General features: G+C 43.8%; 1 protein-coding gene across 1 annotated transcript in view; it reads left to right on the plus strand.

Annotated features, from left to right (window-relative positions):
* The first annotated feature begins 656 nt into the window (after window positions 1-656).
* The window catches only part of RAB39A (RAB39A, member RAS oncogene family), a 32,053-nt gene continuing 11,158 nt past the window's right edge, over window positions 657-21,551 (plus strand). The window contains exon 1 of the mRNA XM_077893332.1: window positions 657-1,042. Coding sequence (XP_077749458.1) covers window positions 816-1,042 — 227 coding nt within the window. The 5' untranslated portion in view covers window positions 657-815. The remainder of the gene's footprint in view (window positions 1,043-21,551) is intronic.

Raw genomic sequence — 21,551 nt, forward strand, 5'->3', positions numbered from 1 at the left:
ACCCCCCCTCCCCGGGGCTGGGAGACCCGGAGAGGATGCAGCAGCCCCCGGCATTCTTCTCACTATTCCGCGGCACAAGGAGTGAGGACGGTACCGGTGGAGCAGGAGCCATGGTCAGAGCGCTTGCTAGAAGCATCCAGAACTTGCTCTGCAAATTTATTTCGATTCTGTTCTTCGCTCCTTCACCTTGAGCGCGGCGGCGGTGGCGCCGAGCGGAGCGAGACAGCAGCACGCCGTCGTGGGCACCTGCAGCGGCCCGGGACCGCTCTGGTCCACGGAAGGAAACGCAGCCGACGGGGCCGCGGCATGGCCTCCGCGACTCGCACGCGCCCCGCCACTCTGGCCAGCCCGCCCCACGCCCGCAGGAAAACGACTCTCACTTTTCATTGGCTGAGCCTCGCGGAGGGGGAACCCTTCCTTCATTGTCATTGGCTGCCGCTGCCGTCACGTCCCCTCGCCACACCCACCTTCCCGGCGGCGCCCAGGGAGCGTCGGGGGAGAGAGAGTTCCCGGGGGCGGGGCCGGGAGTCGCGCGCATCCAGCCCGGGGCCCCTCCCTCCCCCCGTCCCTCCGCCCCGCGCCGCGGCCCCCGCCCCGCCCCGCCCCCTGGCCCCAGGCCCCGCCCCCACCCCGGCCGGGGCCCGCCCCTCCCTCCGGAGAGGGCGGGGACCAGGCGGCGGCCGCAGTCGCCGGAAGATGCTGGAAGCCGGCAGGCGGACGGCCGGGCGGTGCTGAAGGGACAGTTCCCGCCGCCAAACTTGCGGGGCGGCGGGAGGGCGGCTGCGGCGGCCCCGAGCCCGCGGGGGGCGGGAGCCATGGAGACCATCTGGATCTACCAGTTCCGCCTCATCGTGATCGGGGACTCCACGGTGGGCAAGTCGTGCCTCCTGCACCGCTTCACCCAGGGCCGTTTCCCCGGGCTGCGCTCCCCCGCCTGCGACCCCACGGTCGGCGTGGACTTCTTCTCGCGCCTGCTGGAGATCGAGCCGGGCAAGAGGATCAAGCTGCAGCTGTGGGACACCGCGGGGCAGGAGCGCTTCAGGTAGGGCCGCCGGGACCCCGGGGGACCGCCCCGCCCGGCTCGGAGGCGGCTCCGGCCCTGCCCTCTCCAAAGTGCAAACACTCCGCCACCCTCGCTTCCCCTTCGCCCCTCCTCTTCCAGGGACGACTTCCTCCTCCGCAATTTCTCACTTCTTTCTTTGGCGCCCATTTCCTGCGCCTCGCCTTTCCCGCCTGAACAGGGCCCCCCCCCCCCACTCAGGACACCCCCACTGCGGGACCCCCCCACGACAGGACCCTCCCTCACTGCGAGACACCCCCCACTGCAGGACCCCCCCCCCGACTGCGGGACCCCCCCCACGCTGGGACACCCCCCACTGCAGGCCCCCCCCCCCCAGGACGTCTCCCTCTTGCCCGGCTCTGCATGCCCCTGGCTCTGTCTGCCGGTGCTGTGATCCCCAACTCTTCAGCACCCCTCCCCCTGCTGCCTGCTCCCCAAACTCGGCGCCCCTCGCCGCGCACACCCCGCCCCGCCCGCCCCTCGGGGCTCCCCTCCCGCGCCTCTGCCCCATGCGGCCCGGGAGAACTGCAAAGTGGGGTCCCAGCGAGCCGGAGCTCCAGCCCAGCCTGCTGCATGAGCTCATTGGGCCCCGTTCGGAGAGGGAGGAGGATGCGGTAATGGTTGGAACACCTCGCCCCACCGAATGTGGTCATCAGAAACGCTGGGCCATGTGACCCGTGGGAATGTGTCTTAGGGAGCAGCTGGATGGATTATCGGGGGCACAGGCGCAGCACGAGGGCGGGGGGTTCCTTGTTTGTGTAGTAAGGGCTGAGTTGTCTTTAGAAGTTTGTCATCATTGGTGGTTTGGTGGAGAAGAGAGAGACACTGAGATTTTGTCACGAACTTTTTCTTTATGCTATCTGTAATGGGTGCTTAACGTTCCAGGGTGAGCATGCATCAGAAAATGCGATTTGAATAGAGAAGGAGGGATCCAAATGAAGAGTCTCCTTCTAAATATGTTCATTCAGACCCCGAAGGAAGGATTTTGCAAAGAACTCATGTTACATAAATAAAAACTAAATGCAATTTGTATGCATTTCCTGGGTGTTTGAGACTGAACCGCATAATAAAGCATATTTCAAATTCCTAGGATTTGGGAACACTTTTTTTTTTTTTTTTTTTAGAGGAAGGTAGGAAATCTGATATACCATGATGTTTTGGGTTGCTTGTTTTGTTTGTTCTTAAGACTGCATTGTCACCTGAAACTCACTTAAGCAAGCATTTCGCAATCTTCAGCAAGTACTGTTTGTGAAATGCAGTAGTCCATGAGGGGCCTTCCCAAACATGGCTTCCCCTCACCAGCCCTAGCCAGCGTCCCTTCCAATGAGATCAGCCTACTCCTGTGAGGATGTTCCAACTTTTAAAGTTCTGGCTTTCATTCCCAGATGCACACGGATTCAGACAGATGATAAGTGAACTGCTTAGCTTGCTTATACCTTCATTTACTCCTCTATATGAAGAGGAAAGATGGTAAGGCCAGCCCTTCTGAGAGATGTTAAAGGCTACTCTTAAAGCTTTGAATTGTACAATACCTAGAATTCCTTGAAGAATTTTGTTTTTCCTTTTCAAGAATCCTCTTTTAGTTAAAATGGAATTTCACATTTGTGATTCTCATCTGTAAAATGGGGTCATAAGGGTCTCTTAAGATTCCTTCTAGTTTTACCATTGCAAGATTGATTGTAAATTCCTTCACTTGTCGTCTCAATCAAATGCAACAAGATACTTTGTGGCCCAGGGATGCCTGGGTGGCTCAGCAGTTGTCTGCCTTCGGCTCAGGCCGTGATCCTGGAGTCCCAGGATCCAGTCCACATCGGGCTGCTTGGAGCCTGCTTCTCCCTCTGCCTGTGTCTCTGCCTCTCTCTCTCTCTCTCTCTCTGTGTCTCTCTTGAATAAATAAATAAAATCTTAAAAAAAAAAAGCATTTACAATAGGTCTTATTCTACCTTTTAAAATGAATATAATAAAAACATATTCTTTATGCCTTAAACTTCTAAAAACTAGTGGGTTGCAACTACAAGAAACATAAGCAGCAAAATCTTACTGTATTATTTCCTAAAAAGTAGACCCTCAACTTATTGACAAGAAGGTAAAGGATAATTCATTTGTTAGACTTTAAAGTTCTTCCTGCTAAATAGATCATTGTTTTTTTAATGCCTTTGAGCACATGTAAATAGTAATTTGTTTTATATACATTATTAAAACCAAACAATACCTCTCCCATAATAATACAAGGACATTTAGGGAATGTTTACTGACAATGAGTCATGTTTTATTTTGTCTGGCTCTTTACCAAAGATATATTCATAAATACATACATATTTCAGTAGCTACGTCCAAATACTTGGTTTTCTGTTTAGCAGAATGTTTCACCATAAAATTACATTTGAAACAATCCTTGTTAAGCCATTCTGTATCTTTAGCAAAAAAAATTGATACTTCTTTGAGTAGTAGATTTCCTTACACATTTTATTTCTTAGAAAGATACTCTAGTTCATAAAGATATTAGTCATATCATATCATTAGGAATTCATGGGAAATTTTATATTTGAAGGCTTATTGTTGATTAGATATAAATTAGCAAAAAGGAATCTGCTTTAGACAACTAGGCTATAGCTTGAAAGCATTAAAAAAATAATGAGTGGATAATTATGACCATACTTAGCCTTAGTTTTCTTCCCCCTCCACTTGAGATATGACAAATAAAGCTTTAATTTTCAATGTTCAGATTAACACAGCTAGAAGACAAGAATTACTTGCAAAAAGTAAGAGGAACCAAATCAAAATGATAAAGGTTTACAAAAATAATTTATACATATGAGCACATAAATTTTAATGTTTTTATTATGTGTGTTAATGAGGGTAAATGTCAAATTACTGTATTAAAGAGAGTCAAAATTACAGTGCCTTCATTAAAGATAAAATTTATTTCTCTGTGTCTAAGAGTCTCAAGGTAATTGGTCTGTGTTGGTGGAGGGACTCTGCTCTGAGCCATCATTCAGATACTTTTCTTTTTAATTTTCTGCCAACCCTAAAATATCATCATCTTCGTGAACACTGTGTTCCTGCACATCGGAAGGAAAAAGAAAAGCTCTAAATCAAGCAACGTTCCCTCTTTTTTAAAAAGTAGGCTCCATACTTAATATGGGTCTTGTACTTACAACCCCCAGATCAAGAGTCACACATTCCACCAACTGCTCCAGACAGCCAGATAGCCAGACAGCCAGTCACCCCAAGCAATATTCTTTATAAGCAAGTGAGACCACTATGGTACAGATCACTTCAGCTCCAAGTACACTGAGAAGAAATTAGTTACAAGACCCCAGTTTGACTGGGCTACCATGTGCCCATGAAGAAGGGAAGGTGGATCTGGCATTGTGGGCTTTGCAGGGAAACTAGCAATCACCACTTTTAAATTTTAATCATCACAGTGGACAAAGTTTAGCAGGAAAGGAAGCAAGAATATCATATGACACAGCATCAATAAGGATAAATATTAGAAGGTGCTAGAAGGTTGGAGAGCATCAAATATAAGAATATAAATTTTGAACTTCCCGTAGAAAGCACTTAAAGCAACATGAAGATAAAATGAGATAAAGAAGTGGCAATGTTGGCTGTAAGGATAGAAAACTTCAAGTCTTCAAACCAGATTTTGCCTTTTATTTCTTGTTGTCTGATCTCTGATATGTTATAGATATAGCCAGTGATTATAAAGCTCAGACATAAAGAGAATAGTATCCTCCTGGTGCAGTGCTTCTCAAACTGTGTCCTGCAGAACAGTTAGCCCTTGGGATTCTTTTTAAAAATGAATTCTGTGACCAGGTAAATTTGGGAATCCCTGTATTCCGTGTAACACTCTCTTAGAAATTGATATCAAAAGCTCTCAGAACTCTTGCAGCAAGGAAGCCTGTTTAACTTTGATTAAACCATCATGTCTCAAGTTTATTTGACAGGCTATTTTTAAAATGTAAAAATCTATGATAACTCATGTTCAGAGGAGTCTAACCTGAGAGAAGCTCTGGTGATGAGTTGCTGGAGTCCCATCCTTTGAGCAGAATCCCTGACCTGTTGAGGTGTAGAGCAATGGAAGACCTTCTGAGGTTCCTCAGCCAGCTAATTAACTTGGCAAAGGGCTGTGACTCATATGTGCTATCTAAGGGACAGCCCTGCCCTTCACTGGCCCCCCCAAAATCTGAGGGTGGCCTCGAACTAACACAGTGAATATTCAGGGGCTCTCCCTAGCCTTCAGTCTGCCGTGTTATCTCCTTTGACTCCTCTTCTGCTGAGTATCTTTCTCCTCCTTTTGTGTCCTGCCTCTCTTTCAGCTGCTGATTTTTATTTTTCTATTACCCCACTCCTCTGTCTTTCCCTCTTCCCTTTCCTCCCACCCTCCATCTTTTTCTCTCCTCCCTTCTTAGTGCATCTCTTACTCTCTCATTTCCCTTCATCTATTCCCTGGCTGCCTTCTGTCCCTGTCTTCCCCTGCCCCTTCAAAACATTCATATGAACTTAATGTTGAAAAGTAGCTTAATTTATGTTCTGTTTTTGTTTGTTTGTTTGTTTGTTTTAAGGGCAAACAACATGAAAGTTTTATATTTCTCCTTAAGAGAACTTTTTTTGGGGGGACTACTGGATGAATCAGCGGTTGAGTGTCTGCTTTCGGCTCAGGTCCTGATCCTGGAATGTGAGATGGAGTCCCACATCAGGCTACTTCTCCCTCTGCCTATGTCTCTGCTTCTCTGTGTGTGTGTGTGTCTCTCATGAATAAATAAATAAAACTTTAAAAGAGAAAGAACTTTTTAATTTATTGATTGGTTTTAAAGATTGATTTATTTGAGAGAGAGAGAGCATGCCCACAAGTGGGAGGAGGGGCAGAGAAAGAGAGAGAGCCCTCAGGCAGGCTCCCCACTGAGAGAGGAGCCCAATACAGGGCTCGACCCCATGACCCAAGAGATCATGACCTGAGCCAAAACCAAGAGCCAGGTTCTTAACCAATTGAGCCACCCAGGGGCCCCTTAACAGAACTTTTAAAATCCCTACACGAAAATGGTTTGTTTTTTGATTCCTACCCTCTTTACTGCAGTTCATAGTCTTCAATAGAAAAAGATTTTTAGGTCCTGGATTGAAAGGTTCATAACTGCATATGTTTCAGAGCAGAAATTGTTGGCAATTAAGTGCCATAGTCATTGCCGTCGTCTCCTGTTGTTCAAAGTTTTTAGAAACCATAAAATCAACACTCTATTTGTGTTGAGTAATCAGATAAAATAATGTCTTGGTTAAAATTACTTGTGTTGTAAGTAACAGAAATCTAGCCAAATATGTTTGGGTAATAGGGGATAAATCATAAATGACCCAGATCTCATGAATGACAGAAGCTCATGGGACATGCAGGTGTCTGGAAGTCTGGGAACCCCAACAGCAAGCCTTTGTGGGTTTTCCCTCTGGTTCTCTGACTCTGCCAACTCCCAGTTCTCTCATGTCTGAGCCTCTACTCAGATTCTGGGAAGAAAATAGTCTCATGGGCTGCTTGACAATTTCATTTACTCCTTTTTTTAATTTTTATTTATTTATGATAGAGAGAGAGAGAGAGAGAGAGAGGCAGAGACACAGGCAGAAGGAGAAGCAGGCTCCATGCACCGGGAGCCCGACGTGGGACTCGATCCCGGGTCTCCAGGATCGCGCCCTGGGCCAAAGGCAGGCGCCAAACCGCTGCGCCACCCAGGGATCGCCCTCATTTACTCCTTATTGACTACAGCGAATCAGCTTTCTCATAAAGTTTAAGATACATATTACACAGATATAAATATACTAGGTATGGATCATGTGTCATACAATGGAAATATATCTACAAGGATCTACTTTTTGGAAAAGAGAAATTCACAGAAGGAAGTGAGCAATCATCCCCCAAAGTATTTCTTTTGTGGTGTATCATGGTAACATGGTATATGAGAAGGAGCCAGCATCATTTCTACCAGCTGTAGCAGGATGTGAAGCGATGACACATGTAGCCAGACATATTCTTATTCTGTAAAGATTATTTTTTTAAAGATTTGTTTATTCATTTGAGAGAGAGTGAATGAGAAAGAGGGCAAGCAGAGGGAGGGGTCAGAGGGAGAAGCAGGCTCACCGCTGAACAGGAAGCCCAATGCAGGACTCCATTCCAGGACCCTGGGATCATGACCTGAGACCAAGGCAACCAACTGAGCCACCCAGGCACCCATATTCTGTCAAGACTACTACTGCCCTGTCCCCTCAGGGAATTCAGCCCATTTTGAGTGACTATATAGTCAACACAATCCAGAAACTAGCTAGTAATTTGCAAAATCTGTAATTATCTTTCTTAATGTCTTTTTTCTTCAAAAACTCAATGAATTTAACCACAACCTCAATGCCCTATTGGTATATGAAGGTGACTGTACCTCCTGAGCTAAACTAAATATTGTTCCCCAGAAGTCTCAAGGTCTTGGGTGAACAGTAGGCAAAATTACAAAGTAAGCAAGGTGCATTCTTGGGGACCCTTTGGGCTTCCCCACTTTTCTTCCCTTCCATATTCTGGGTAGCAAGACCTTGACCTATTCATCCGTTCTCCCTCACATCCCTTAATAGTCTATCTTAGCTTCAGAGACAGACACATGATTATTAATGTTTGAAGACAACTTAATAAGGGTTTTGCTGGGAGTATTTATATTCTAAAGGAGGATGACCAGTTACCGAGGGAATGCCGCCTCATCTTGATGCTTCTTTGAGGGCAGAATCATAGATGATGTAGCTGGTGAGGGGTGGAAAATGCTCTCTTGATGCTACAGGGATGACCATCTCTTCTGGCACAGGCCCCATATTTTAGCTTTCAAAACAAGGTGTAGGAAAAAAAGTACAGAGATTACCACAGTAGTTTTCACTTGAAGAAAAGCACTTTGCTCAGTCTGTGAGAAAGAGAGGAAATTTCTAGCCATCATTAGGCAGTTTGGCTAGCATATACAGATTTCTGAACATTAACCTTTCATAGCCATGTTACTTAAAAGTTTAAAGATTTTAAACTTTCTTGGGGATGCCTGGGTGGCTCAATTGGTTAAGCATCTGCCTTTGACTTATGTCATGATTTTGGGATCCTGGGATTGAACCCCACATGGGGCTCCCTGCTCAGCGAGGAGTCTGCTTCTCCCTCTGCCTCTAGTACTACCCCCACTTGTGCTGTCTCAGTCACTATCTCTGTCTTTCAAATAAATAAAATCTTAAAAAATAATAACTTGGGCAGCCCCGGTGGCTCAGCGGTTTAAGTGCCACCTTCAGTCCAGGGCGTGATCCTGGAGACCCAGGATCAAGTCCCACATCAGGCTCCCTGCAAGGAGCCTGCTTCTCCCTCTGCCTGTGTCTCTGCCTCTCTCTCTCTCTCTCTCTCTCTTTCTCTCTCTCTCTCCCTGTGTGTGTGTGTGTGTCTCTCATGAATAAATAAATGAAATCTTTAAAAAAAATAATAATAACTTTAGTTAACCTAATCCTGACTGACTTAGAGGAATCTTCTTTCTTCTAGTCTGCTCTGTCAAGCAGTGGAAAAGGTGAGCCACCCAACTGATACTGAGGTATGCACACACCAGGGAACAGCAGAAATTGCTTTAATAAGGTATTTTAATTCTTTCCAAAACGAAGTACCTGCAAAGCCTATACTTTATGATTTTAATAAATCTCTAAATGTCAGAATGTTTTAATCAATTCTGATAATATTATAATTCAGGGAAGTTCACTTTAAAAATTACCACCCCACACACTCTCTCTGGCTTATCATGAAACATCTTATAATGGTGGTAAAACATTGTTTTCTGAAAGGAATCACTTTATGTAATAAAGTACTGATTTGACCTTCAAGAGTTTCAGAAAAGCATGAAACAAAGATCAAAGTATGTTTTAAATTTACAAATGTATTTCTAGTTTAAGCTGTGAAAGAGTTTCAGAGTACAGGTAAGTGGTTCTGTGTTGATTGCTACCTGGCATATTTTAGTTTGGCTTAAAATCTCAACAGCATTCTCAGAAGTGTTCTTGAAACATAGTGAAGGTTTTCTGTGTTCCTTCCTATGGTAGCAATTCATTTTTAACTTAGGAACAACTTGCTAAAGTTAAATTACTTTATTACTGACAGTAAGACCATCCACTGGGTTCAATAGCAAAGATATGAAGAAGCTATAAAAAATATCTCAGTGCCAGCTCATCAGGCTCCCTGCAGGGAGCCTGCTTCTCCCTCTGTCTATGGCTCTGTGTGTCTCTCATGAATAAATAAGTAAAATCTTAAAAAAAAAAAAAAAAAGTCTCGGTGCCAAAAAATACTGAAGTGACAGAACAGACATTTCTCTTAGGCTTGTTTCTACCTCGCTAACATGGTGAGTGCATCAGAAATCATGTGTGAAAGTCTGTGTCAAGCCACGCCCAAAAGGTCAGCAATGACTTTTCTTGGCAAAATGTGCTCTTTCACTAGGCTTATTTTTTTAAATTTATTTGTTTTTGTTTTAGTAACCTCTGCCCCCAATGTGGGGTTCAAACTCATGGCCCCTGAGATCAAGAGTTGTGTGCTCTTCCAACTCAGTCAGCCGGGCCAATTTTTTTTCTAATTTTTGGATGATTGGTCATAGTTTCTTCTTAAATTATCTTCCTGGACTAAGAATGTTAGTGTGGTTTTTCTTTGATTTTTTAGTTGTTGTTGTTGTTTCTAAGATTATTTATTTGAGAGATAGAGAGAGAGAGAGCAGAGACCGGGGCAGAGGGAGAAGGAGAAGGAAAGCCAAGCAGACTCTGTGCAGAGTACAGAGCCCAATGCAGGGCTCATTTCACGACCCTGAGATCATGACCTGAGCTGTAAGTAAGACTCGAACACACAATCACCTGTGCCCCATAGGTGCCCTTAGTCTTTCTAAATGTATTTTATTTTTGTAGGACTTAGTGTGTTATAGCCCCACATAGATAAAACTTAGGGACAGCTTTAGTGACAGATTCCTGCCTCAAAATGCAAAAGAGTGGCCCAAATGGAACCCTCTCGGAGAAGAGACTAAGAAAGAATACTCCAAACAGGAGTTAGATAGATGTTAAGAACTTCCTGGCATATTGAAGAAAGATTATAATTTCTTAAATTCTAGGCATTGCCTCTTGTTTTTCTTCAGTGTAGTGTTTTTCAGAGTGATGTTAATAGGTGTAATTTGAGAAGTTTCCTTGGTCAAATAGTTTGGGAAATGCTGGGCTGTTGCAGGATTTCTCAGAGCTTTTAATATATAGTTATAATAAAGACATTGTGAATACCCAAGGTAGGTACGGTGTTTCCCTAACCCAGAGTCCTTTTACATAGAGCATTTTAGGAACTGATAGGTTGGTAGGTAGAGCATTTTAGGAAACAATACTTAAAAAAAAAAAAAAGTATTGGCAATACCTTAAATTTTAGGAATATATTTGAGAATCTCTCACGGTTTCTTCGTTCATGTGATTCTCCATGTCTTTTTCTGGTGCTTCTGGGTATGATTTTCATCAGGTTTCTCTTTTAAAACTCTTGCTATTTTAGGAAAAGATCCAGTAGCTTTTGAGAGTCCCTCAAGTTTTGTGGCCTCATTCAAAATTAAGAGGTTGATCTTCTTGCCTGGCTTCTAGCCACTTGTCACACTTTTACAGTATCTTTAGCACTTGTTCTAAGCACAAAATCTCCCAGGTAGAATCAGTAGAAAAACTGGAAAAAAGGTTAAAGGAGCGAGTGGATGGAACTTCTTAATTTTGGATTTTTTACCATAGAAAGGCTTTAGGAAAGCAAATGTTGGGCAGCCCTGGTGGCTCAGTGGTTTAGTGCTGCCTTTAGCCCAGGGCCTGATCCTGCGGACCTGGGATCAAGTCCCACATCAGGCTCCCTGCATGGGGCCTGCTTCTCCCTCTGACTGTGTCTCTGCCTCTCTCTCTCTCACTGCGCCTCTCATGAATAAATGAATAAAATCTTAAAAAAAAAAAAAGAAAAGGAAAACCAATGTTTTTTTTTAATTTATTTTTTATTGGTGTTCAATTTACCAACATACAGAATAACCCCCAGTGCCCGTCACCCATTCACTCCCACCCCCCGCCCTCCTCCCCTTCTACCACCCTAGTTCGTTTCCCAGAGTTAGGAGTCTTTACGTTCTGTCTCCCTTTCTGATATTTCCCACACATTTCTTCTCCCTTCCCTTATATTCCCTTTCACTATTATTTATATTCCCCAAATGAATGAGAACATATAATGTTTGTCCTTCTCCGACTGACTTACTTCACTCAGCATAATACCCTCCAGTTCCATCCACGTTGAAGCAAATGGTGGGTATTTGTCATTTCTAATAGCTGAGTAATATTCCATTGTATACATAAACCACATCTTTATCCACTCATCTTCGATGGACACCGAGGCTCCTTCCACAGTTTGGCTATTGTGGACATTGCTGCTATGAACATCGGGGTGCAGGTGTCCCGGGGTTTCATTGCATCTGTATCTTTGGGGTAAATCCCCAGCAGTGCAATTGCTGGGTCATAGGGCAGGTCTATTTTTAACTCTTTGAGGAACCACAGTTTTCCAGAGTGGCTGCACCAGTTCACATTCCCACCAACAGTGTAAGAGGGTTCCCATTTCTCCGCATCCTCTCCAACATTTGTGGTTTCCTGCCTTGTTAATTTTCCCCATTCTCACTGGTGTGAGGTGGTATCTCACTGTGGTTTTGATTTGTATAGGAAAACCAATGTTAACAAAGCAAATATGAGGTGAAATTTAAGACCAATTTGGTAGAATAGATGGATAGACTCTGAAAAGAGAATTAAAAGTGAAAGAGAAGATATGGTTAGTTGTATAGCAGAGGACCATTGGCAGCAAAGAAAATTAGTGAGAAAGTGGGGAAACAGGAGCGTAAAAGAAGCTGCCGAGGGTTGTCTGGGTGGCTCAGTCGGTGAAGTGTCTGCCTTCGGCTCAGGTCACTATCTCAAGGTCCTGGGATCGAGACATGTTGTCTGGCTTTCTGCTCAGCAAGGGGTCTGCTTCTCCCTCTCCCTCTGCTACTCCCCCTGCTTGTGTGCAAAGCTCACTCTCTCTTTCTCTCTCAAATAAATAAACAAATAAAATGTTAAAAAAAAAAAAAAAAAGCTGCAGGGATCAGCCACACTGAGATCCACATGCTGGCCACTTTAGTATATAAATAATTGCAGCCACAGGACCAGGAAAGAACAGACAGGTGATCTGATAACAACAGTCTCAGTTTTCTTTTCTTTTCTTTTCCTTTTTTAAGATTTTATTTATTTATTCATGAGAGACACACGGAGAGAGGCAGAGACGCAGGCAGAGGGAGAAGCAGGCTCCATGCAGGTAGCCCGATGTGGGACTTATCCTGGGACTCCAGGATCACGCCCTGGGCCGAAGGCAGGCACTCAACCACTGAACCACCCAGGCATCCCCTCAGCTTTCAATAATATAGTCAATGTCCAGAAAGGCTTTAGCTTGCCCCAGAGAGATAGCTCCTCAACAGTTTTGCTCAAAGACCCTTTTCTCTTAATTCCATCTGTATTCAGTTATCTTCTGCACCATGCCTCCTGTCATGATTGAGAAGAGTTTTATTGGCATATTGTGCAATTTCTGTCCTGAAAAGTATTCTGTTTGCACACAGTCTCCCCCTGCTCCTGTCTTCTCTACACCCACATTGATTAACCTCTCCACCCAAACCATTATTTTACTGCTATGTTCAGAAAACAAAGGGGAAATAGCTTGACACAACAGTAGCAATAGTGATCACTGACAGCAAACATTTGTGCCCACACTGACCCTTCCTTCCCCTCCATGCAGTACTCAGGGATTGCACTGCTACATTTTGTGGCAGGAGTCAGCCCTGCCGCTGCTGTGGACAGACAGACTTGTAGGAAGCATCCCACCTTGTTAGACAAGGAGAGCTGTTGAGTATTGGCCAAAGCTACCAGCAAACATTGGCTCTGGTGTCCTAAAATTTCATACGTGCTGCAGAGTAGCTTTCCAGTCCTTAATGCTGTCCCATTTTTTTTCTGAAGAAGTTGAAATCAACTAGGATGATTTACTTGTGGAAATCCTGGCACTGATGTAGCTTAACTGTATGTCAAGCACTAGGTGTAATAATAGATACAAAAATAAGTAACATATAGGGACACCTGAGTGGCTCAGTGGGTTAGGCATCCAACTTTTGGTTTCAGCTCAGATCATGTTCTCAGGGTCCTGGGATTGAATCCCACATTAGGCTCCGTGCTCAGTGCAGAGTCTGCTTGAGATCTCTCTACCTCTATCTCTCTAAAATGAATAAATAAAAATTTTAAAAAGAAATAAGTAAGCTATAATCTCACTTTCAAGGTCCATGCTGTCTCTCTACTGAGTATAGACTATGCTCCTATAACTAAGAGACTAACCAATTAGGGCACCTTAAATAATACAGGACTTCATTTCTCCTGCAACAGTCTGAGTGAATGGTTCTGGGCTGTCAGGGTGCTCTGCCTCAGGATTCTTCAGTCTTTGCCGTTTCCCAGCGAGCAGGAAGAAGGAGAACCCCTACTGCAAATGGCTTCTCCAAGTAGATGGGTCGCAGACTGCACACACAACCTCTTGTGTCCCATTCATCTAGATTTGGTGACATGACCATAGCTGACTATAAGAGAGCTGGGGAGCACAGTCTCCACATGAGTGTTAGTGCCAGCTAAAACTGGTGGTTCTGTCACTAAAGGAAAACAGAGAGAATAGACCCTGGGAGATAATTAGATGTCTTTCTCACAGACTTGTGGCAAGAAAGATAATAATCAAATAAATGCAGTAAGGACTGTAAGTACTAAGATAAGTTCCAGTGGCAGAAGAAAGGGAGGATGGGGGCTCGTTTCAGAGGACATGTCCTAGAGAAGATGGTTCTTGATGCTGGGACATGTAAGATGTATGAGTAGTAGGAGAAATAACAAAAGGACTAAGTACATTGGAAAAAGAAGTGGCTTCCAGTAATAACAGCAGATTGAACACCTGTACCTATTTTTGCCCCTTTTCTTGAAATCTCATGAAAGTGAAGATAGTTTTGTTTTGGAACCATAGACCCTCAAACAAGAAGAGTAGGTAAGGAAACAACATCAACAAAATTTTGGAAGCAGGAAAGCAGAGGAGGAATGGTGAATGAATTGGCAGATTCAAGAAAACTGACTTCTGGGATGCCTGGGTGGCTCAGCGGTTGAGCACCTGCCTTCAGCCCAGGGCGTGATCCTGGAGTCCCAGGATTGAGTCCCACATCAGGCTTCCTGCATGGAGCCTGCTTCTCCCTCTGCCTGTGTCTCTGCCTCTCTCTCTCTCTCTCTGTGTGTGTGTCTCATGAATAAACAAATAAAATCTTAAAAAAAATAAACTAACTTCTGAGCAATTGATGGAAAAAAGCTAAAAACCAACCCAATATATGCAGCCCCAATGACTCAGGAAATGATTGGCATCAGATACTTCTGAAAGTATAAGGATGATTATCAGTCTAGTTAAGAAAGATTGGATTCTCACATCCCCACCACCATCCCACACATCAGGTGATGTCCTGTCCCCCAACATTGGCAAAAACTGGAAATTTATTCTTGGAAAAGAATTAGAGTCTCCAATTGGAAGAACCAGGCATGACTGAGGTTGGGCTCCCTTATTAGAAGTAAGGGCATTAAGTGAATGCATGTATGTTGGATGCTAATACGGTCTAGTCCTTTCCCTCTGCCCCTGCTCAGCTCTCAGAATGCTGGCAGTCAGGCCGCAACCTTCAAACATTGGTGAAATCATTTCTGAAGGATCTGACTAGCCCAAAGGGAGAGGCTTAAGATACTACCATGAGTGGCGCCTGGGGGATTCAGTCGGTTAAGTGACTGCCTTCAGCTCAGGTCATGATCTCCGGGTCCTGGGATTGAGTCCCATGTTAGACTTCCTACTCAGAGGGGAATCTGCTTCTCTCTCTCTCTTCCTCTCTCTGCCCCTTCCCACTTTTTGTTCTCTCTCTCTCTCAAATAAATAGATAAGAACCTTTTAAAAACAACAACAACAACAAAAGATACCAACTGCAGAGTTCTCTCAACTAAAGTGATCTAGCCTGATTTTCTGGCAAGTGGGGCTTTTGATCTCAATGAAAGATTGCAAGAAATATTGGGAGATCTGTACATAAAACCTAGAGACCAAAACAGAGACCAAAGCAACCAGAGAAACAAATTTAATAAAGGGGAAGGGAATGTTAACAAAATAAAACTGTCTTTAATTTCCTCATAGAGATAATGGGAAAATATTACAATTGAAAGAAGAACAGGGTACTATTTTTTAGAGGAATATTTTGAGAACAGACAAGCTTTTAGAAACACAATAGAAAAAAAAAAAACACTCCAAAAGAGAAAGAAAATAGAGGGGAAAGATTATATTAAAAATTAGAAGATAGTCCAAAAGGTTTGACACACAAGTAACAGGTGTTCCAGAGAGAAGAGAAAAAACAGAGTGGAGAAATCCTCAATGAAGCAATTCAAGAAAATTTTCCAAGATTTAGGGACCTGAGTTTTCAGATGGGAAGGACCTAGCACAGTAGACAAAGGTGGACAGAGTCTAAGGGACGTGGTCGTGAAATTCTAGAACACTGGCACCACAAGACCTTCAGTGGGGAGGGAAAAATCAGGAATCATGTTGGTTTCAGGTTTCCTGAAAACATCAGTGGAAGGTAGAAGGCAACAGAGAGACTGCAAAATTCTGGAAGAATTCTATGTCTGACTCAGTTGAGTCATTCATTGAGTCGTCATTCACCTGGGAGAGCAGAATAAACCACACATGCAAGATTTCGAAATAGTACCCCCTGTGTCTCTGTAAGGAAGCTGCTTGAGAATGTGCGCTCCCCACACACACATAGAGGAGGGAGCCAGGAATGAAGAACACGGAGGATCCAGGGATGAGGAAGCTATGCCGGAAGACAGGCAGAGGTAATGCCCAGGAAGATGACAGTCCCCTCTGCTGCAGGTGCCAGGGACAGCCCAGCTGGACTGTTGGAGCAGATGGCTGGAGGGGAGACCCTCTTGGCAAGATGAAAAAGAAATGCTAATGAGAACTCCTTAAAAGAACAAAATTGGCAGAGAGTTTAGAATTGGATGTTGTTGGTTTGTTTGTTTTGTATATATATTTTTTATTGAAGTTCAATTTGCCAGTATAAAACCTAGTGCTCATCCCATCAAGTGCCCTTCTCAGTGCCCATCACCCTGCTTGTTTTTCTTTTTTTTTTTTTTTAAAGATTCATTTATTTATTCATTCAGAGAGAGCGAAGAGAGAGGCAGAGACACAGGCAGAGGGAGAAGCAGGCTCCATGCAGGAAGCCCGATGTGGGACTCGATCCTGGGTCTCCAGGATCACACCCCGGGCTGCAGGCGGCACTAAACCGCTGCACCACCTGGGCTGCCCCCTGCTTGTTTTTCTTAAAGAGCTTAATTATTTGAGAGAGAGAGTTTGAGTGCATGAGCAGGGGGGAGGGGCAGACCCCACTGAGCAGAGAGCCCAATGCAGGGCTTGATCCCAGGACCTTGAGATCATGACCCAAGTTGAAGGCAGACACTTACCAACTGAGCCACCAGGCGCCCCTGGAATTGGATTATTCAGCTTAGCAAAAAGAAAAAGATGTTGTGGATATTGGATGTTTCTTTTCTTTAGGACACATGGGAGGAATAGATTCCCCCTCTCTCTTACAGAGACAGAATCGTGAGGTTCATTGTGGCCAGTGGATTTGAGCAGAAGTAGCACATGGTGGTTTTAAAAATCAGCCCAGATTCTTTACAATTCTTCCCTTCAGCAGGTGGGTGGTTTGTTATTACGACAAGCCTGGCCTATCTTTATGAATACACAAGGTAATTATTAACTTTAGAATACGTTGTGCAGGAAATGAGAAGTCACAATGTAGTTCAGGCTTAGCAATGAGATGAATGTCCATGATCAGAACAACACGAATGCCAAGAAATGATCTACCTAAAATTATGATGTAATGATACTGGCAAGTTGGGTCCTGGGGGGATATAAGGATGTGTGGTAAGTGCACATGTAACTTAGATAAAATCACGAACTTAGACAAAGACAGAGGTATGCCGGGGTGGCTCAGTCGGTTGAGCATCCAACTCTTGGTTTCGGCTTGGGTCCTGATCTCAGGGTCATGGGATCGAACCCCGTGTCAGGCTCCCCACTCAAGCAGTTAGCTTGTCCCTCTCCCTCTGCTCCTCCCCTGTTCTTCTCTCTCTCAAATAATACATAAAATCTTAAAAAAAAAAAAAAAAAAAGGAAAAGAACATGAGCATAATCTGTTCAAATGACTTGAAAATAAAAGCTGCATAATTTTAGAGATAGAATGAAATGAGAAAAGGCTAAACACCAATTATAAATTCTAAGATGTGGAGAGGTATACAAAAGTATGTGAAACAGAGCAGCACAGAGGAAGTCAAATGGAACCAGACGAAAGTCACAAAAATGGTGGGAGAGTTAAAACCCAAGATATTCTTTAATTGTGTTAGATCACATGATGCACTATATTATATGGAGAATAAAATAATCATGAGAAGATGATCATCATCTTATTTTAATTTGGCAGAGGATGCCAGAAAGTGTTGGAGTGAGTGCTGAAGTCTTTTGTACATTTCTGGTCACATACTAAAGAGAAAACAAGCATCCATTCATTATCACCTTGCAGACAATTAGCAAAGTCAGAAACCGTTCCCATTAATTTCCAGATAAACTATTTCGATTTTCACACATAACTTATTCTACCTCCCATAATCCACCTGCAAAGTACAATTTGAATTACTACCAACTTTAAACAGTAATTCTTCAGAAAATGCAGATGATTTCACCTATATGCTTATAAGTATGTGCAATTACTCAGCCCATTTCTCTTTCAGCTTCACAGATCCCTACTATGAATATTGAAAGAACAGTTTTTTGGTATTTCTCTGTTACTCTCCCATTTGCTTGGCATTTGCATGCTACTTGGGCACAGTCTGACAGTATCAACTTATTCAGTTGTTGATGTATTCCTTACAAGTATCCGTAGGACTCATCATGCCTGGTTCTGTGTTAGACACTAGGGTTACAGCATTCCAGAAAAACTGACAACAATCCTTGCATTCATGGAGCTCGTCATATAATGATGGGAGTCAGGCTAGAACCAAATATACTAGAAAAACAATCTAGGAGATCAGTGTTGAGTGCTGTGGAGTAAAATGGAAGATGAAAGGTGATGAGAGCATGCAAGGAGATGGGAAGGCCTCGCTATCATCAAGTGATGATCTGTCATAAAAGGAAAATAGGTGGTCATGGGAATGGACTCACATTCAGAGAGAGGATATGGCCCGTTAGGTTTCATCGGTTATGTATATATAGCCTCTGCAGGCCCAGACTTATATTTTATGCAAAGACTCTGGGATTGCCCAAAGAAAAAGCTCTTTAACATTTGTATGTACGGAGAAAGGTATCCGAGGTTAGGAGCTCCAAGCTTTGAAATCTCAGGGCAGAGAGAGGGACTGTTAGAGTCACTAATAATAAAAGAAGAGGAGAAACTTGTGTTTTTGTCTCTTGAAAGCAATCATAAGGACTTGGATCACAAGGCAAGTGAGGCAGGTAAATACAGCATCAACACAACGATGGTTCCCAGAAGGGCAGTAGCGATGTAATGTCATGGAGGGAAGCACTCGCCAGGCTGATGCATTCGTAGGCTGCTTGCTGCTGTCAGCCTTTGGCATCAAAGTACTTCTATCCTCTAAATGCCTATTTTACAGTTGGCAAAGCCACAAGAAGGGCATTTCCAGGATGGATCGATCATCTGGTTCGTTTTACCCAAGTAAGTCAGCAAGTGCTCTGTATTTTGTTGCTTTTTTAGAACGCCTGTGGACATCCACCACAACTCATATTAATAGCGTGTACGATTTAGATGGTCTTGCCACTTTCAGATAAAATTTTATAATAAGTAAATAGAACATAAATAATCGTGTGCATTCCAAGACCTGTGGACTTTTGTTGTTGACAACAGCATCTTGTTTTCAGTTTCCTCCAGGAAACTAGATAACTGTTTGAGATACTTTACACTTTTTAGAATCTCAGTAATCCTGTCATTTCGGTCACAAAAATTCCAAATTCCCCAAGGCTTATCATTCACACCTGATTGCATTGCTCCTAGTTAAGGAATTCCTTGTAAATGTAAGTGAACCCTAGTACTCTCCATATCACTTGTCTACATATTATTTTAGGAAAAAAAATTAAGAGGAAAATTAACATAAATTAGTTGGCCATTTTTCTTTCCTAAAGCAAAAATACTATAAGAACCGGCTTTGCAGATGATTAGTTAAAAGAAAATGTGGTATATACATACAATTGAATGATTATTCAACCATAAAAAGGAAGGAAATGCTGTCACCTGTTACAACGTGGTTGAATCTTGAGGACATTATGCTAAGTGAAAGTAGCTAGGTACCTGGGGCGCCTGGGTGGCTCGGTTGGTGAAGCATCTGCCTTCGGCCCAGGTCATGATCTCAGGGTCCTGGGACAGAGCCCCGAATTGGGCTCCCTGCTCAGTGTGGAGCCTGCTTCTCCCTCTTCCCCTCCCTACTCCCCGTGCTTATACTCTCTGTGTCAAAAAATAAAATCTTAAAAAAGAAGATAGCCAGTTACTGAAGGCAAATACTATGTGATTCTATGGATGTGAGGTATCTAAAGTGATCAGACTCTGAGGATCAGAAAGAATAGTGGTTGCCAGGGGCTGGGAGCCAGGAGGAGGAAATGAGTTGCTGTTCACTGGGCATGAAGTTTCAGTCATGCAAGATGAAACAGTTCTAGAGATTTGGTATACAGCATTGTGCTTACATTTTAAAAATTGTTAAGAGGTGATGGGGCACCTGGGTGGCTCAATCAGCCAAAAATCTGCCTTTGGCTCAGGTCATGATCCCAGGGTCCTGATTAGCCCCGGCTCTCTGGCTCTCTGCTCAGTGGCGAGTCTGTTTCTCCCTCTGCCCCTCCCCCTACTCATACACGTGCTTTCTCTCTCAAATAAATAAATAAGATCTTAAAAAAAAAGATTAAGAGGTGGATCTCATGTGCTTTTACCAGAATAATTTCAAAAAAGAATGAATTTTGGCCTCATGAAACTATGTTGAAGATGATAAAATATTTGTGTTTTATGTCCTCCTTCTCTTACAAAACATATGGGGATTATTATCAGCCAGGTCTGTGGTTGCCAGCACCAAAACCAGCTTGAGGACCATAATCTAAAATGAATGTTTCTGGAAGCGTGTCTGAGGCACAGAGCCTTGACCGGAAGCTAGAAAGACCAGGCATGGAATGATTGAGATCCCAGGAGCTCTGGGCAACAAGAACCACAGGAAGCCAGGATGGTCCTCATGATCTTGTTGCTCCCTTGCTGCCATTCGCCCACTGCCATAAGAAGCTCCAAATAACCAATTGGCAGTCTCAGCTAGTTCAGTAGAAGCATCACAGGGTTCTCTGGTGAAATCATTCCTCCCTTGGATAGTAAAACCTTCCCATCAGCAGAGTTCAGAGTCACAGGGATTAGAAGCAACAAAAAATTGTAGTGACTCATTAAGTGTAATTGTGAGAGGCACCATCACCCCACTTCCACCCTTTGTTTGCCAGACCACAGCATCTGTTTATGAGGAAACCACCTCCTACTCTAGCCCTCACTTGTTTAAAACACATGCAGCCTGAATCATGCCAAAATCTTACAAGGTATTTTCTCCTGGATGGCGTCAGCCCACTTCCCCGTCTCTGCCTCTGCTAAATGAAATCTTTGGTCTGCAGCAAAGTGTGGGATATCACATCTGTATATAAGGGATTCCATAAGTCCATGGATGGTGGTACAGCAAGTTTTCAGTCCAGATTAAATGTGTGTTACAGTGTCCCCTCCATGATGGTACCCCCCCGCCCCCAGAGAAAGATACCATATCTCAAGTGTCAGCAGCTGCTGGAAAAACAACTTGAACAGTGACAGAGAAGAGAAAGTCTTGTTGAGCCCAATCACAGCCTCCATCTCTCTGCCATGATCACTTTGAGTCCAAACTGGGGTAAAAATACAGACCAATAATTACACCAGGATATTTTGTTTCACCAGTTACTAGGAACTCCTCCACAGAGGGGAGGGAGTTCGGGGTGAATAGTCACATAGAATACAAATATTCACATGCCCTAGACACATCAGCATACCTCTCCCCAGACCTCCTTATCAGTCCTCCAATCTTGCTTTCTCCACTGTGCCAAACCCTTGGCTTCTGCTCATGAATTGGTGTCGATCCTTACCTACATCTTTCCATCTCTCTCTCTGGAAAAAGTACAAGAAGTCCACAGGTGGGAGGGGCTCTCTTTTGCACTAACCTTCAAGTTCACAATTGAGTGGGGCTGACCAATGCCAGTGTGCTATGCAGAACCATCTGTAGGGTTTTTTTTTTCATCTTTAGTTATAGGGAAATCCAGATAGGGCCACAGGTTGAGAGG

Source organism: Canis aureus, chromosome 3 (genome assembly GCF_053574225.1).
Source record: "Canis aureus isolate CA01 chromosome 3, VMU_Caureus_v.1.0, whole genome shotgun sequence".
In the NCBI taxonomy this organism is placed as follows: domain Eukaryota; kingdom Metazoa; phylum Chordata; class Mammalia; order Carnivora; family Canidae; genus Canis; species Canis aureus.